Genomic DNA, 18,207 nt, shown 5'->3' on the forward strand with positions numbered 1-18,207 from the left:
CAAGGTCAGTGCCCAGCACCTGCTCTCACCGTGACTGGTCTGCGGCAAAATGCACGTTTTTTTCTGAAAAGGTGACGTTACCAAAAATTCCGCCATGGTTGGGCGTATCTGCAGATTGTGCAGAAGAGATCCGGAGTTGCGCACTCTTGTTTATCTACTGTCGATGCTATAGACAAACACAAAAGCTAAGAATGTAATGTATGCACACATTGTTGGTTGGTTTGTTTGGTTGTTTTTTATTAGTTCAGTTCGTTGCCTCAACAGTACAAAGTATGGGGCAGTTCGTTGCCTCAAAAGTACAAAGTACAAATATCAAGAGGGACGAATGAAAAGTGTTATGGAGGATCACGAGATCCGCCGAATCCGCTATCGGCAATCCACAACAACAAGGCCTCGGAGTGATGGAGAACGCCCCTTCTATTCAGTTTCGAACTGCTAATAATGTCCATGTAGACACTCATACAACACACGCCTTTCGATAGGTGGTGTTCTTCGATCTTTTCACACAAGTACAAGAAAATAACGTAACACCGACTCTAGCAACAACTGCAAGAATCTGAATGCTTCATCGCATCATCATCTGATGGAATAATGGGAGCGCAGCGATTCTTATGGTAGGTTGAAAGCACACAGCCAGCACATCAGGAGCCAAACACAGACGAAAGGAAACAATTGGAATAAAATACAGTGAACAATTCCGCTGCACGGTTAACAAAGAAAAACCGCAGATAACCGCTCAGACAATCACCGGGTGGTCGCCGTCTGAGGCACGTCAATGCACAAAGGTAAAAACGGCCAATATTGCAGAAGTATTCAATATGGCAGGAAACTACTACTAACCAACTCTCCGTCCGTGTCCAAACACCTACATTTAGAAGCTACCTGGAATACTGTGGCTGTGCTATTATTAGAATACATACTGAATGACAATGCACAACAGAAACTAGCAGTGTCCTCCTGAACATCCTCCCCCCGCCATATGCTCCCAGAGTAGCATGTGGCAACTACTGATTTGCTATGCCAAAAATGCATATACAGCGTAACAAACGTGCACCGAGAATAATGTGCAGCAGCACCGCATGCTGCAACGAAAGAGTATGAATAGCTATTTCATGTTTTCAGCAAGGCACACAGCTTGCACAGTGTTCCTCTTGGTATGATACATTCAGCATATCGGCTACTGACTGTAGTGGTACCTCACTAGATGACTTCAGCATTCCAGTGGGCACACACGGGAGATAGGCCGTTTGTATTGCTGATTACCGGCTTGCAGCTTCGCAACTCGCACATGGCCGTCTGGACCTGGGTAAACTTCGATTATCCTTGCGAGACGCCACTGACCTCTAGGTGTTGCTGGGTCAATCAGCAGGACAACGTCCCCTACCGCCAGATCTCGGCGCACGTTCAGCCATTTCTTCCGTTGGTTGAGCGTCGGGACCCATTCTCGCAGCCATCTTCTCCAAAAGTGCTCCACTAGCATCTGCACATGCCGCCATCGTCGTTGTACTGATCTCCCATCGTCATTTTGTGCGGCCGAAACAAGCTGTCCTTCAGATCGTCCATGGAGGAAGTGGTTGGGAGTCAGCGGGCCAGGATCAGAGGGATTGGCTGACTGATATGTCAATGGCCTCGAGTTGAGAAGAGCTTCAGCCCCGGATAGTGCAGTGACAAGCTCTTCATCGGTCACTTGAGCATCTCCGAGGATACGTCGAAGAGCCTTCTTGGCCGCCTTGATCATAATCTCCTGAACTCCGCCGAAATGCGGTGCTAGCGGTGGGTTGAAGGTCCACTTTATCCGCTGACTGGCCATGGTCTTCTTCACCTTGTCGTTGTACACATCTTCTCTCAGCTGCCAATCTGCACTGACAAAGTTGCCGCCATTGTCCGAGATGACCTCAAATGGCCGTCCTCTACGATTGACCATACGGCTGAAGGCGTTCAGAAACGAATTAGCATCTAAGGCATACGCCATTTCGAGGTGAACAGCTCGTGAGAGTAGACAAGTAAACAGACACACATACCGCTTGCGTCGCTGCTTGCCCCGACCTTGGACGGTCTCAAATGGGCCTCCGTAGTCCACTGAAACTCTGGCAAAGGCCCTCAGCGGCGTGCTGAGTCGAATTGCTGGCAATGGTGCCATCTGTTGCTCTGCTGGACTAGCCTTGTGTCTACGGCACACCATGCATTTCTTCTCCCACTCTCGGATCTCCTCTCGGGCTGCTTCCACCAGGTATCCTTGCGACAATTCCGCCAAGGTTTCGTTGGTACCGCCGTGCTGACGCTGCTCGTGAAAGTGCTTCACAATGAGACCTGTCACTGGATGCCGCCTCGGCAGGATGACCGGGAACCGTGTGTCGTACGGAATCCAATCAGCTAGTCCGGTTCGGCCATCACATCGTACTAAACCGTCAGCATCGAGTCTCGGGCTCAGCTTGGCAAGCCTCGAGCTACTCGGCAGTTGCTTTCGGTCACGTAACAGCTTGATGTCGGGCCCATATGCTTCGCTCTGAGCTACATGGGTGATGAACTTCTCGGCGTCTGCAATCTCGTCAGCTGTCAGTTCACCAGCCAAACGACCTTCCTTGCGGCAGTTGTTGATGAAGCGGCTGACCCAAGCTTGCACTCGAACAAGCTTCGTCCAACTAGAGAAACGGAATGGCTGCACTGCTGGCTGATGTACCGTGATAAACGAGCTCTCCTGCGTGGCTTTTCGGATCTCATCCACCGCTGGGCTGCATTGCTCGTTAACTGGCATCTCTGGCCAATCTTCTTCCCTGGTCAGAAACGCCGGCCCTTCCCACCATAGGCTAGCATGTGCTAACTTCTCAACACTCATGCCACGAGACAGAATGTCAGCTGGGTTCGACTTCGACGGCACATAACGCCACTGTCTTGGAGCTGTACTTTCTTGAATGGTGCCGACTCGGTTGGCCACAAATGGCTTGAATCGCCGGCTGTAGCTCCGGATCCACTGAAGCACGGTGCAACTGTCGCTCCAGAAGATTGCTGTGCTGATGTCCAACTGCAAGACACGGGTCGTCGTCAAGGCTGCTCGGAGTCCCACCATGGCAGCCATTAACTCTAGACGTGGAATGCTGACCGCTTTCGTTGGTGCTACACGGCTCTTTGACATGATGAAGCGGCACGCCGACGTCCCGTCATGACGTGTGGTGCGAGCATAGATGACTGCACCATAGGCTGTACTCGATGCATCACAGAAGATATGCAGCTGAATCTTACTGTCTGTAGAAGCAGCTAGGCACCGTTGCACCTTGATCTCGTCGAGATGGCACAGTTCTGAAAACCACTGCTGTGCGCTCTCTGCTATCTCCGACGGAGCCGGCTCGTCCCAGTCTGTGCCTGCAATCCAGCAGTCTTGCAGTAGCGTCTTGGCTCGAATGATGAACGGCGAGATGAAGCCCAATGGGTCGAAGACTGTGGCTATCTTCCGCAGTAGGGCTCTCTTCGTCATTCCATCTGGGAACTCCGGTGCTGTGTAGTGAAACGTGAAGTGATCTTCGGCTGCCTTCCATGCCACTCCCAGGGTTTTCACTGCTGGCAGTTCTGTTGACGACAATTCGATCTGCGAGGCGCGATCTTCGGTTGGAATATCGGCCAGGACAGTTGCGGAGTTCGAAATCCACTTCCGAGGCCGCATCTTTGCCATACCCCAGAGCTCACGGAGCTCTCGATACAGCTTACGCCCGTCTTCCTCACAGTCAACACTATCCATGGTGTCGTCCATGTATGTCGATGCCAGGATTGCATCCGCTGCCAGAGGGTGCGTAACTGCATGCTCTCGCGCTGTTTGCTGCGCCACATATTGAGCTAGGAACGGCGATGCATTGATCCCGAAGACGAGGCGATTGAACTCGTAGTGCTGCACATCAGCGTCTGGCCTGTCCCGCCACAGAAAGCGATGATACGGCTTGTCTTCTGGTGCTAATGCCACTTGTAGGTACATCTCAGAGATGTCGCATCCGATCGCAACTGGTTTTCTTCTAAACCTTGTCAGGACGTCACAGAGGTCTCGTTGCAGCCTTGGCCCCGGGTTGATTGCATCATTCAGACTCAGTCCACGGTAGTTAGCTGCTGCGTCGAATACTATGCGAACTTTTGTTGTGGTCTTCTGTGGCCTTACGATTGCAAAGTGTGGCAGATACCAGCACTGATCTTGTTCCGTTTCTGCTGCACCAAGCTCCCGGATGTAGCCTTTGTCCTCGTAGCTCTTCAGCACATCTCGGTAGGCCACTGCAACTGTGCTATCTTTTTGCAGGCGGCGTTCTGTGCTTGTCAGCCGTTTCCTGGCCATCACAATGTTATTCGTGAGCTCGACTTTCCTGCTGTTCCATGGTATGCTAACCTGGTATCGTCCATCCACCATCTGTATAGCCCGCTGCACTGTCTTGAGCGCGCTCTCATCCTCGGCTGATCGTATGCCAGGCTCCTGAAGCCCATCACTCATGCCATAGCGCTCTACCTCCCAGAAACGCTGTAGCGTTGCCTCAAGTGATGTCACAGATGGGCCGCCGTAACACAGGAAAGACTGGCCGTGTAAGGCCTCTTGGTGCGAGTCTGTGTCCGCTGCATGTACTTTGCCAACGCATGTCCATCCCAGCGGTGTTTGACGTGCTATTGGTTGTCCGGGAGCGCCACTAATGTCTGGACGGGACATCATTAGCTCTGCATTGTCGCTTCCAATCAACAGTTCGATGACGTTGGGCTTGTGCAGTGCCGGGAAGGGAATATCCCGGAGGTGACCATACTTCTCAGCCTCTTGCGACCAGTCCACAGGTTGTAGGTCTCCGGTTACGTTCGTTGTGGTGAACGCTGTCACCGATTGCTGATACGAGTTATCCATACTAGCGATGGTAAAGCTGACCGGTGCTGTCATGAAGGTCTCCACCTTCCCATTCAATGTACTGACTGTCGACCGTCGCAAAGTTCCACTGATACCGAGCTGGCCAGCCACGGCTGCGTTGATGTAGCTGGTTGTACTAGCATCGTCCAGTAAGGCATTCACCGTGACTTCCTGTGGGCCGTTGCGTAGCATCACTGGCACAATCCGTAGTGCCACCTTGCTATACGAGTGAGCTGCCATTGTCGCTCCAGCTGTTAGCTCCCCCTCAGTAACAGCCTGCACTGCGTGACAAGAACCATCTACTTCGCCTCTCCGGTTCTTACTCTCGGCATCACTGGGTGTATCCTTGGCTTGGCCACTAGACGGCGTGCCTTTCTGCGCACCACCCTTCGTAGCGTGGAGGAGACGATGATGATTATCCTGGCAGCCGTTTACTCCACATGTCCAACCACGCTTGCATTCACCACCTCGGTGTCCAAATGCCAAGCAGCGATAGCAGAGATTTGCTCGCCGGGCCTCAGTCCATCTCTGTACGTTGTCCATCTCCAGGAATGCCTTGCACCGCCAGATACCGTGCTCTCCTTCGCAAGTGGGGCACTTCGGCGACTTCTGCGGTTTCTGCGGGGTTGAGCTGGTGCTGAAACTGGCATAGGTTCGGGCCTTTTCACTGTTGCCGCTGGCATTCGTGGTCGGCTTGCTCCATCTGGGTTGCCGGGACCGCGTCATCCCTCGTACTGTCTCGGTTGCCGTTACGAGGAACTCCGCCTCTTGGGTAGCCCACTCTAGCAGAGCGAGAACCGACTCTTGCTTCCGTTGCTCAAATAGCCACCGCTGATATTGGGCGACGAGCTTCTCAGACAGCTTCCGTAGCAGGTTCATGTAGAATGTTCCGGCCTGAAGCTCAGTGAAATGACCAGCATCTTGCAGATTCACTGTAGCGACTTCCAGTAAATCTGCGAAGCGTTCAAGCTCCCTGGGGTCGTCTCCGGAGATGCCGGTAAACCGAGCCAGCTCCTCCACATACATTGCGACTTGACGGCGCTTGCCGCCGAACTTCTTCTCTAGCCGTGCCTTGGCTGTATCATAGCCTCTCTGCGTGTAGCCTAGATTGGCGACGGCTTGCAACGCGTCCCCGCCCAGAAACTGCTTCATCTGGAGGAACTTGTACTCTGGAGTAGCCAGTGACGAATCAACACAGGCAATGAAGGACGCCTTCCACTCTTCATACCTCCTCTTGTCTCCTGTGAAAGTTTCTATCCATACTCTCTTCATCTGCGTCCATGGCTCATGTCCAGGCGGTGGAGCAAACGCTGGTGGCGGTGGTCTTGCCCTGGGCATGGCAGCCTGAAAGTGCTGATGGCCTCCAAACTGCGAACGAGACGCTGCAGGCTGTAGGACTGGAGCGCTACCTGCATAGGGTTGACTAGTAGTAGTACTGGCACTGACTGCTGACACCGGCGCACGTAGGCTGTGGCCTGTCCAAGACGCAGCCGCGGGTACGCTCGTTCGACTACTACTACTACTTGGAAGGTTCGGAACTGACGCTGGCGCGCTGGCTGTGGTCAGCGTAGGCGCTCTAGCACTGATGCTAGTGGCTGTGATCGATGGCGATCTTCCGGAAGCGAGTACCGTGGTTGTCGAACTATTGACTATGTTTGCACTCACCGTTGACATGGTTGAGGGCACTGACGCTGCTGATGCAGCTCCGCTAGCCTTCGAAGCTAGCAGTGATGTTTGGCTCGCGATGTCCGTTGCTCCTTGGCTGTAGCTGGCGAAACCCTGGTGTTGGCCAAGTGACTCGGCGCGCGTGTCTCGAGTCTCCGAGTCGGGGGAGTCCGAGTGCGCTGCGAATGACTGACGCATCCATGGATCTTCTTCCTGTAACGCAGCTAGTGGTCTCTCCCGATATCTGTACCCAGGCCACGAGGCCATGGGCATCTGTCTTCCTCGCACTCCGCCAAAGGCTCCGAAGCCTCCGATACCGCTGAGAAAGCTGGCCTCCTCAGCCTCAGGTTCAGCGCTCTGCTGCCAATCACCTAGAGCGCCCATCGCGAGTCCTCCGACAGTACTAGATTCCGGCGCGTATCTAGGACTAGTTGCACTGGCCGAGTCCCAGGGCCAGGTCCGTGTGTGACCTCTACGACTACGAGTAGATCTACCACTCTCAGTAAATCCTCGCTGGCTGGATACTGCATCACTTCCTTGTTGCGCCTGAGTGACTTCCTGATCGCCTCCGGTCCCGTAGGAAGGCACAGGCAGATCCTCAACTGCGGCACTGTACTCGGATTGTAGCGTTTCCAGTTCTGCTATCAGCAGTAACTTCTCCTTGACATCGCTGGTGATGTTCAATAATTCGTCGATGACTGCCGCAACCTCCTCCATGCAGCCTTGTAGACGCGACTGTTCCGCTTCTACGTCCTCAATCTGCCCATTGTGTGCACCTACCAACAGCGCCCTCCTTGCATTGGTGAAGTGTCCCTTTGCTTGCGCCTTCCGTTTGCGCAACACGACAATGCTCTCATCTCTCGCCACAGAATCCGATTGCTGAGGCGTACCGCCGCGCTGTTGCGACTCTTCTACCGCGTCTTCCGCGCTACTCTCGACTCTTGTGTCAACGTCCTCCATCTTCGATATCGAAACTCACTACAACTGTCGACTCACTTTGACACTACTGGAAAACCATCCTCTGCTACCATGCGACCATGTTATGGAGGATCACGAGATCCGCCGAATCCGCTATCGGCAATCCACAACAACAAGGCCTCGGAGTGATGGAGAACGCCCCTTCTATTCAGTTTCGAACTGCTAATAATGTCCCTGTAGACACTCATACAACACACGCCTTTCGATAGGTGGTGTTCTTCGATCTTTTCACACAAGTACAAGAAAATAACGTAACACCGACTCTAGCAACAACTGCAAGAATCTGAATGCTTCATCGCATCATCATCTGATGGAATAATGGGAGCGCAGCGATTCTTATGGTAGGTTGAAAGCACACAGCCAGCACATCAGGAGCCAAACACAGACGAAAGGAAACAATTGGAATAAAATACAGTGAACAATTCCGCTGCACGGTTAACAAAGAAAAACCGCAGATAACCGCTCAGACAATCACCGGGTGGTCGCCGTCTGAGGCACGTCAATGCACAAAGGTAAAAACGGCCAATATTGCAGAAGTATTCAATATGGCAGGAAACTACTACTAACCAACTCTCCGTCCGTGTCCAAACACCTACATTTAGAAGCTACCTGGAATACTGTGGCTGTGCTATTATTAGAATACATACTGAATGACAATGCACAACAGAAACTAGCAGTGTCCTCCTGAACATCAAGAGAAAGTAAAACCGAGCAGAAAGGAAACAAAAACGGAGAGAAACAGAAAAGGAATATGGGCTGGGTGAATTCATGAACCATTACTAGAGTGGGGCAATACATGAACAGAAGGGGCACGTCCGTCGATATTCATGTTTAAAAACTCCATGCCTTATTTTATTTTATACATACATGTAAGAGATAAGACCAAGGAACTACAAGTTAACTTACGCTATACTGTCCATTAACACCACCCGTTACTAAACAATCAGCTCATGCAATAACATTGGACGACACTGACCGACGGTTCTGAGTCTACTGATGTTCTGCAACAAACTGGCCTACAGCTCTAGCACATATTGGATGCGCAGTCCAACAGCCTTTCAACTTGGAAGGTTTTAAGTTATAGAAATAACATAAGGAGGGGAAGGTGAGCGCAGTTTTATTTTAATTTTATTATGATGGCAATGAACAGATTCAGCTGAATCGACATGTTAAAGTTTTTAAACATTCCAAGCCCTACATGCATGCACATGCATGCAGACTACATGTGACCGCCTGGAACATCTCTGTTATACATTACAATGACGTACTAGGCATAACATGTCCACAGCTATGTACTAAATTGTTAGATTGACAGCATGAAATCTAATACTGTTATTTTTTTAAACCAGTGTTAGGTTATATCATAGTCATGTACTTGTACATGTAAGTTTTCCTCCTGGGGTAAAGGGCCTATTTTATTTGCAAGATAAAGTCTATACACACGTACATGTACATGTAAAAAACAGAGACACCATGAAAAATAAAATTCACACACACATGCCTACACATACATGTACATTCACATGTAAAAGACAAACACATAACGTAATGTAATAACTCATGCTTGCATAAGCACATAATCACACATGTAAACACACATGCACGCACGCATGCACGGACACATGCACGCACTCCAATCATCCACTGGCTTGTTGCTGTTTGTATTCTTGTGCATACCTTCTTGTCCACTCCTTTGCTGCTTGGGCAAACAAATCAGGATCAATCTGGTGCCCGTTTCCAACTTCTCCAGTTGAGTGTGAGGGACATGAGTACGGATCATTCAATAAATTTTGAATCGTTTCAAATAAGCGAATGATACCTTTATGCCAAGGGCCCGAATTATCAGCATCAACATTCCTCAACAAACACCACTCGCATATCTTGCTATGTCGCTTGATGATCGGATGGTAGATCTTAGTGATGAAAGTCACGTCGGGCCACACAAAGGGATTCTCTTCTTTGCATTTGAGCGTTATGTCAAAGACACCACCTTCATACGGGCTACCTTTCGGTCCAAAGACAGTAGCTTCCCAGAAAAGGAAATCATCGTCATGATTTGCTTTGATGTAGCATCCATCTGGTGGATTCCTTTCAAGCCTCTCAAACTCATTTCTGATGTCCGCCTTCCTTACCAATACCAAGGCTCGATCATAAATTTCGTCTTCAGTTTCTGCACTAATCCATGCTCCATCCGCCATGTCTAACCCGTCTTGACGCCGTCTACGTGTGCACGAAGATAGACACCACCTGTATCAACACCTTATTCTCCTAGCCAGCAGAGTAACCACTCTGGTAATGCTGCGAAAGAAATTGGCGAGTATCATTAGTACCTGATGGTGGTAATGACTCGGTAATGCAGTGATCCTGGCGACGCGGCGACTAATAGTAACAATGACAAAACACAAGAGAGGAGGATGTACTGGAACTGGAAGTACGTGTAACGGCGAATTTTCCAGTGTTCAAACAATTGTACTTGTTTGCAGGTATGTGCTGTGGGATTGATTCGACTAGTAGTAGTACTAGTACTAGTACTCAGTACTAGTAGTAGTAGTAGTAGAACGTGTAGTAGATGCCATGTCATGGCCGTTCCACCAGGGTTACAACGTACAATGACATGATGTACTCCACTAGTAGTAGTCTGTAAGTAAAAAGTAAATTATCGTATCCGTTCCCGAAGGGAACTCACGACGGCCGCTAACACCCGATAAACCCTAGCGGCAGATGCAGCGCCTAACGGTGGGGGTGAGTGGGTAAGTCTCACAACCACTGGCACAAGTGCCGAAAGCGACCCCATTAGCTGCATCCATGTACCCCTTGTGCCTGGCCACAAGTTCCCAGTTGACTGTGGGTAGCAGCACGGCTGGAAAAACCGCTCCCAGGCAGGACTTGAACCAGGTACCTCTCGTATCTCAATCATGGTCTTTGACCAACCCACTGTGCCTGCCTGGTTGTAGTGGTAGGCAAAGACTTCGAGCACGTGCACGCAGCGCTTCCAAACACACGTAGATCTACGTGGCGCTGATGAAAAAGGGATGCAATCAGATGCTGACTGAAGGCGCAGGCCACATCAGTGTACGTCGTGTTCAACGGATATGGCGGCGTGGTGTGACTGGCTGTGTGCGACGGGCTGGCAGGGCAATGATTGCCTCAGGGCCCTCTTAGTCTTGCAGGAGTCTTGGCAACTGAGTCTTGGTCTGCCGCGTAGGCCAGTTCGCCAGTTTTGTGATGCATGCATCACAAAACAAAGATACTGCGCATGCGGCTGACTGTACTTGTGACGTGACGGGGAACGGACAACGAAGCGAACTGGCCTACGCGGCAGACCAAGACTCAGTTGCCAAGACTCTGGCAAGAGGCCCCTAGGCAATCACTGTCCTGCCAGCCCGTCGCACACAGTCAGTCACACCACGCCGCCATATCCGTTGAACACGTACACTGATGTGGCCTGCGCCTTCAGTCAGCATCTGATTACATCCCTTTTTCATCAGCTGATTGCAAGCGCCACGTACCATGGTGACGTGTGTTTGGAAGCGCTGCGTGCACGTGCTTGGAGTCTTTGCCTACTACTAGTACAGACAGTACTTGTGTAGTACATCATGTCATTGTACGTAGTAAACGTGGCGGAACGGCCATGCCACCCAGCATCTACTACACGTACTACTGTAGTCGAATTAATCCCACAGCACATACCTGCAAACAAGTACAATTATTTGAACACTGGAAAATTCGCTGTTACACGTACTTCCAGTTCCAGTACATCCTCCTCTCTTGTGTTTTGTCATTGGTACTATTAGTCGCCGCGTCGCCAGGATCACTGCATTACCGAGTCATTACCAGTATTGAGTTCGAAACAAGACGACTGACAACGGGAACAAGTTAGTGGGAACGACATTTATTATAGACGACGAGACAAGAGACCAAGACTAACGAAACGACTACATGGTGATTATTGACGAGTGAGAAAAGAGAGAGAGAGAGAGATCAAGTCTGAACGGCAAGATAAAGGGCCTGGGTAGCTATGGCAAATATGGGCGCGCAAGTAGCTACCCAGGCCAACGGAACAGAAGGAGACAAAAGGTGAGTACGTAAGTGCATGCAGGCCAGCTAGAAAAGGTACGGGAGGAGGTACCTAACATACAACCCCTCCATGAAAAAAATCCCGCGTCCTCGCGGAGAGAAAAGAAAGAGAGAAAAAGATTTAAAAAAATGAACTGGAGGAGAAAACACATACACACACACATACTGCACGCGCGCATGGATCTCACGAAAGTGTGTACTAAAAATGCACTCGTACACATCATTCCTGTACTACTTATTGTGTGTAATAACTATTGGAGTTTGACGAGGAACGTGAATTACTAGTATTTTTGCACGGCTAATACAGCCTAGTTACACTTTTGCTAAACATCCAAAAATTAGAGCGTGGCTCACCACTGTACCTCCTCCCGTACCTTTTCTAGCTGGCCTGCACGCACTTACGTACTCACCTTTTGTCTCCTTTTGTTCGTTGGCCTGGGTAGCTAATTGCGCGCCCATATTTGCCATAGCTACCCAGGCCCTTTATCTTGCCGTTCAGACTTGATCTCTCTCTCTCTCTCTCTCTTTTCTCACTCGTCAATAATCACCATGTAGTCGTTTGGTTCGTCTTGGTCTCTTGTCTCGTCGTCTATAATAAATGTCGTTCCCACTAACTTGTTCCCGTTGTCAGTCGTTCTGTTTCGAACTCAACATTGGCGCCCGATTATTGATCGACCCACGACCCTGAGATCATCCCATGCCCAGCCGTCCTCAACCACCATTCGTCTCGTCTATGTCAACCTCGTCTCGTCCATGTCAGTCTCGTCTCTCCTACGCCAACCTCGTCTCGTCTCTATCAACCTCGTCTCTCCTACGCCAACCTTACCTCGTCTATTCTCGTTCAAGCCATGCAGGTCAGCTACCTTTCTCTCTTTCTTTTTTTGTATGCTTCTTCGTCAAATTTATTTTCGTGAATTTTTTTGTAGTGTGTGCGCGCGCGTGTGTTCGCAAAACATAACCAAGTTAGGGGTCCGATCATGGTGAGTAGGCACCGGCGGATTATGCCAGCATAATTATTGGCATAATTTGGTGGTTGAAAATTTGGAGCACAATTTGGCATCCTCTCGGAGGTAGGAGTAACTACACGATTATACCACAGTTCTAGTAGGTCTAAGGCTATACAATTGTGTAGATCTACAATGCACCTGATCAGTGCTGGTGGTCTGCATGGTAAAGGGATCGGAGGTCATGCAGATAGTGTTTTCAATGAAAAGCAGGGTAGAAATCATGGCAATACAGTATTGTATCCTCGAACTCGTCTTCTTCAAAGTTCTTTCTCACACGGACACAGAACATGTAGCAGAAGATGCGAGTGAATCAGCCTTCATCAGGTATCCCGGGGCGGACGAGATAGTGGCGGGTAGTCCGCAAAACTCCGTGTACTACAGTACATGTACATTACATTCATTTTGTACATTATGCAGGTTACGAAGTCATGACCTCTGGATTTTAGCAGCCATGATATGTCTGCAGGCTATGGATATTTCTCTAAATTGATATATAGTTGATGTTCGGTGATGATGGAAGGAGAGGTGGAGCTACGGGAGAGACGAGCTGATTATTCGCAGGGTGAGGGTGACATCGGTTGGACGAGTATGATGTTACGAAGACAGTTGAACATGATAATTTTCAAAGGTAACTCAAACTACTTTGGCAATGAAATAATATTTTTACCGAAGTACAAATAAAAAGAAATCAAGTAATGAATGGAAGAATTCGGATGGTGAGCTAGGTGTCAGGCCGCCGAATGTCTCAGTACTCCTTGTCAGCTTTGTGCCATTTTGTCGCACTAGCTAACTGTATAAGATCTGGTTCGGTCGGTGGACAGTTGTTCATAGCTCGTAACATTTTGTCCTCCTTTTTCACCATGAATAGAAGAAGTAATGTTTTCTCTTTTCCATGTTGATCTCTAACATGCATGGACATCTTGGTATGGGGATACAAATGTATTTTGTTGTACTTACGGCCACTTGCAACTTGCAAGTACGAAAAAAGGCACAATTTTCCAAACTTTGAGGCTCCATAAGTACAACAAAGTGAATATAATTATATCCCCGGGTGCCAAAGCATAATAATTATGAGGATTTTACGAGCATAATGCCAGAATCCATGAAAGCATAATTCCATGATTTCGCGAGCATAATCCGCCGGAGCTAGGCACCGGCGGATTAACTGTTATGCTCGCGAAATCAAGGAATTATGCTTTCATGGATTCTCGCATTATGCTCGTGAAATCCTCATATGGGCCACAACCAGCTAAAACATGTCTTAGGGTGAAAATTTTCAAATTTTGTTTTCCTCCAGAAAACAGTTCTTGGGACCTTACTTGACCTCTTGAAGGTGATACAGGGCAGAAAAGTAGTCTACAAGTGCCCCAAACACCGCTTTCAAAATGTGTACTTTGAAATAAAAATGACAGTATTCGCACAGTCTGACACAAAGCGACAAACTATTACTTGGTGGCTTTTGTGGCGGAGCACAATACAACGGAACTAAAGATGTTGACACCGACTTGAGCATGTCAACGACGTCAGTTCAAAGGCATGGCCCAAGTTCTTCCTGGAAAGCAACACGATGCGCTGGGCGGCGTTGCACTTGCATACTCTTTCGATTCTGGCAGTGACACTTTCGATCGCCGCCTGCGTTTCCCAGACTGCGTCAGACGCCTCATGAGAGCTGAACGCAAGTAACGTCGTAAGGCAGCCGGTTCGCCGCCTAAATGATTATGTACTAGCCCACAACTTGCGCCTCTTCACTACTGGAGACGACGGGGACGATTCAGCTTCGCTGTCGACATCAACATCAATGAGATCCCAACAAATTGTCAGCGTCGCTCTGCAGACCCGCCGCCACGGACTTGCAGACACCTGAACAAACCTGGGCCATGCACAGCGATCGTCTGGCCGTGCGAGCTGCTCTTGTATCACTAGATGCGGACATTGTCAGTCTTTGCTCGCCAGCTACTTGAAGTAGTACGCCAAACAAGTGTTTGAACAAAATTTGAGAAGATGATCACCACATCATGAATCATTTGAATGAAGTGCAGAGTGAACGCGCTCCAAAAAACATTTTTTTCATTTCGTCATTTCCCAACTTTTTTACGAAACCCCAAAGACATGTTTTAGCTGATCGCGGCCCATATTATGCTTTAGCACCCGGGGATATATTCACTTTGTTGTACTTATGGAGCCTCAAAGTTCGGGAAAGTGTGCCTTTTTTCGTACTTGCAAGTTGCAAGTGGCCATGAGTACAAGAAAATACATTTACATGAGTATCCCCATACCAAGGTGTCCATGCATGTAAGAGGTCAACATTGAAAAGAGAAAACAATACTTCTTCTATTCATTACTTGATTTCAAACAATAGGAGGACAGAGAAAGTGTTTTTACTCCTAGTTTCACCCACTAAGCCATCATCAGAAAACAGTAATGAGAAATCTGGATCAGTACACTTTGCTTTGTGAGTATATAAAACAATACTGATCCAGATTTCTCATTACTGTTTTCTGACGATCGCTTAGTGCGTGAAACTCGGAGTAAAAACACTTTCTCTGTCTTCCTATTGTTTGAACCAGCTCTACCACTCGGTATTGAGCACTCTCTTGGACAGCCTGGAGCCTCTCTGTTTTACATTACTTGATTTCTTTTGTACTTCAGTAAAAATATTATTTCATTGCCAAATTAGTTTGAAATTAGTTTGAGTTACTTTTGAAAATCATCATGTTCAACTGTCTTCGTAATCATCATACTCGTCCATCCGATGTCACCCTCGGCCTCACCCTGCGAATAATGAGCTCATCTCTCCCTAGCTCCACGTCTCCTTCCATCATGACCGAACATCAACTATACATCAATTTAGAGCAATATCCGTAACCTGCAGTCATATCATGGCTGCTAAAATCCAGACTGGTCATGACTTCGTAACATGCATAATGTACATGTACATGTACACGGAGTTTTGCGGACCCGCCACTACATGTATCTCGTCCGCCCCGGGATACCTGATGAAGGCTGATTCACTCCCATCTTCTGCTACATGTACTGTGTCAGTGTGAGAAAGAACTTTAAAGAAGACGAGTTCGAGCATACAATAATGTATCGACATCATTTCTACCCTGCTTTTCATTGAAAACACTATCTGCATGACCTCCGAACCCTTTGCCATGCAGACCACCAGCACTGATCAGGTGCATTGTACACAATTGTATAGCGTACATACTAGAACTGTGGTATAATCGTGTAGTTATGCTCCTACCTCCGAGAGGATGCCAAATTATGCTCCAAATTTCCAACCATCAAATTATGCCAATAATTATGTCGGCATAATCCGCTGGTGCTTTTCATTACCACCATCAGGTACTAATGATACTCGCCAATTTCTTTCGCAGCATTATCAGAGTGGTTACTCTGCTGTCTAGGAGAATAAGGTGTTGATACAGGCGGTGTCTATCTTCGTGCACAGGTAGACGCCGTCAAGGCGGGTTAGACATGGCGGATGGAGCATGGATAAGTTCCGAAACTGAAGACGAAATTTATGATCGAGCCTTGGTATTGGGAAGGAAGGACATCAGAAATGAGTTTGAGAGGCTGGAAAAGAATCCACCAGATGGATGCTACATCAAAGCAAATCATGATGATGATGATTTGCTTTACTGGGAAGCTATTGTCTTTGGACCGAAAGGTAGCCTGTATGAAGGTGGTGTCTTTGACATAACGCTCAAATGCATAGCCGAGAATCCCTTCGTGTTGCCCGACGTGACTTTCATCACCAATATTTACCATCCGATCGTCAAGCGACATAGCAAGATATGCGAGTGGTGTTTGTTGAGGAATGTTGATGCTTATAATTCGGGCTCTTGGCATAAAAGTATGGTTAGCTTATTTGAAACGATTCAAAATTTATTGAATGATCCGTACTCGTGTCTCTCACACTTAACTGGAGAAGTTGGAAACGCGCACCAGATTGATCCTGATTTGTTCGCCCAAAGAGCAAAGGAATGGACAAGAAGGTATGCACAAGAATACAGGCAGCGACAAGCCGGTGGATAATAGGAGTGGGTGCATGCGTGCGTGCATGTGTGATTATGTGTTTGTGCAAGCATGAGTATATTACTTTACGTTGTGTGTTGGTCTTTTACATGTGCATGTACATGTACATGTATGTGTAGGCATGTGTGTGTGTGTTGTATTTTTCATGGTGTCTCTGTTGTTTACATCTACATGTGTATGAACTTATCTTGCCAGTAAAATAGTTGTCTTACCCCAGGAAGAAAAATACATCATTTATATGAGTGTACAGTGTCATGGACATGACGTTGAGAGGTACAAATGTCAAAACGAAGGTGTGTTCATGTGGTTGTGTTTGGCTATGCCCAGTATAGTACGTCATTGTCATGTAAAACAGAGAGGTTCCAGGCGAGACTATAGTCTGCATGCATGTGCATGCACGTAAGGCTAGGAATTTTACTCAATCTGCGGACAGCATGCTGTTTCGTTCTTTTTGAATTCATCCTTAAAAAACTTTAACATGTCGCTTCAGCTGAATCTGTTCATTGCCATCATAAAATAAAATTGCACTCACCCTCCCCTCCTTATATTATTTCTATAACCTAGAACCTTCCAAGTTGAAAAGCTGTTGGACTGCGCATCCAATATGTGCTAGAGCTGTAGGCCACTTTGTTGCAGAACATCAGTAGACTCAGAACCGTCGGTCAGTGTCGTCCAATGTTATTGCATGAGCTGATTGTTTAGTAACGGGTGGTGTTAATGGACAGTATAGCGTAAGTAAACTTGTAGTTCCTTGGTCTTATCTTTTACATGTATGTATAAAATAAAATAAGGCATGGAGTTTTTTAAACATGAATATCGATGGACTTGCCCCTTCTTTTCATGTATTGCCCCGCTCTAGTAATGGTTCATGAATCCGCCCAGTCACAATTCCTTTTCTGTTTCTCTCCGTTTTTGTTTCCTTTCAGTTTCACCTTCCTTTCTGCTCGGTTTTACTTTCACTTTTAGTTCGTCCCTCTTGATATTTGTACTTTGTACTGTTGAGGCAACGAACTGAAAAAATATAACCCAACCAATCCAACCAAACAACGATGTGTGTATACATTACACTCTTAGCTTTTTTGTTTGTCTATAGCATCGAGAGTAGATAAACAGGAGTTTGCAACTCAAGATCTCTTCTGAACAATCTGCAGATACGCCCGACCGTGGCGGAATTTTTGGTGACGTCACCTTTTCAGAAAAAAACGTGCATTTTGTCGCAGAGCAGTGTGAGAGCACGTGCTGGGCACTCACTGATAGGCACCAGCGGATTATGCCGACAAAATTATTGGCATAATTTGATGGTTGGAAATTTTGAGCATAAATTGGCATCCTCTCGGAGGTAGGAGCATAACTACACGATTATACCACAGTTCTAGTATGTAGGCTATACAATTATTGTGTACAATGCACCTGATCAGTGCTGGTGGTCTGCATGGCAAAGGGTTCGGAGGTCATGCAGATAGTGTTTTCAATGAAAAGCAGGGTAGAAATGATGTCGATACATTATTGTATGCTCGAACTCGTCTTCATCAAAGTTCTTTCTCACACTGACACAGTACATGTAGCAGAAGATGGGAG

General features: G+C 47.9%; 2 protein-coding genes across 2 annotated transcripts; both read right to left on the reverse strand.

Moving 5' to 3' along the window:
• Nucleotides 1-1,210: 1,210 nt before the first annotated feature.
• LOC135820260 (uncharacterized) lies at nucleotides 1,211-7,486 on the reverse strand. Its single transcript, XM_065333577.1, has one exon. It carries the CDS (start codon nucleotides 7,484-7,486, stop codon nucleotides 1,211-1,213), a length of 6,276 nt encoding a protein of 2,091 aa, XP_065189649.1.
• Nucleotides 7,487-9,141: 1,655 nt separating this feature from the next.
• Nucleotides 9,142-9,702, reverse strand: LOC135820261 (ubiquitin-conjugating enzyme E2 D4-like). Its single transcript, XM_065333578.1, has one exon. The coding sequence runs from the start codon at nucleotides 9,700-9,702 to the stop codon at nucleotides 9,142-9,144; it is 561 nt and encodes a 186-aa protein (XP_065189650.1).
• Nucleotides 9,703-18,207: the final 8,505 nt, after the last annotated feature.

This window comes from Sycon ciliatum, chromosome 6 (genome assembly GCF_964019385.1).
Source record: "Sycon ciliatum chromosome 6, ocSycCili1.1, whole genome shotgun sequence".
NCBI lineage: Eukaryota > Metazoa > Porifera > Calcarea > Leucosolenida > Sycettidae > Sycon > Sycon ciliatum.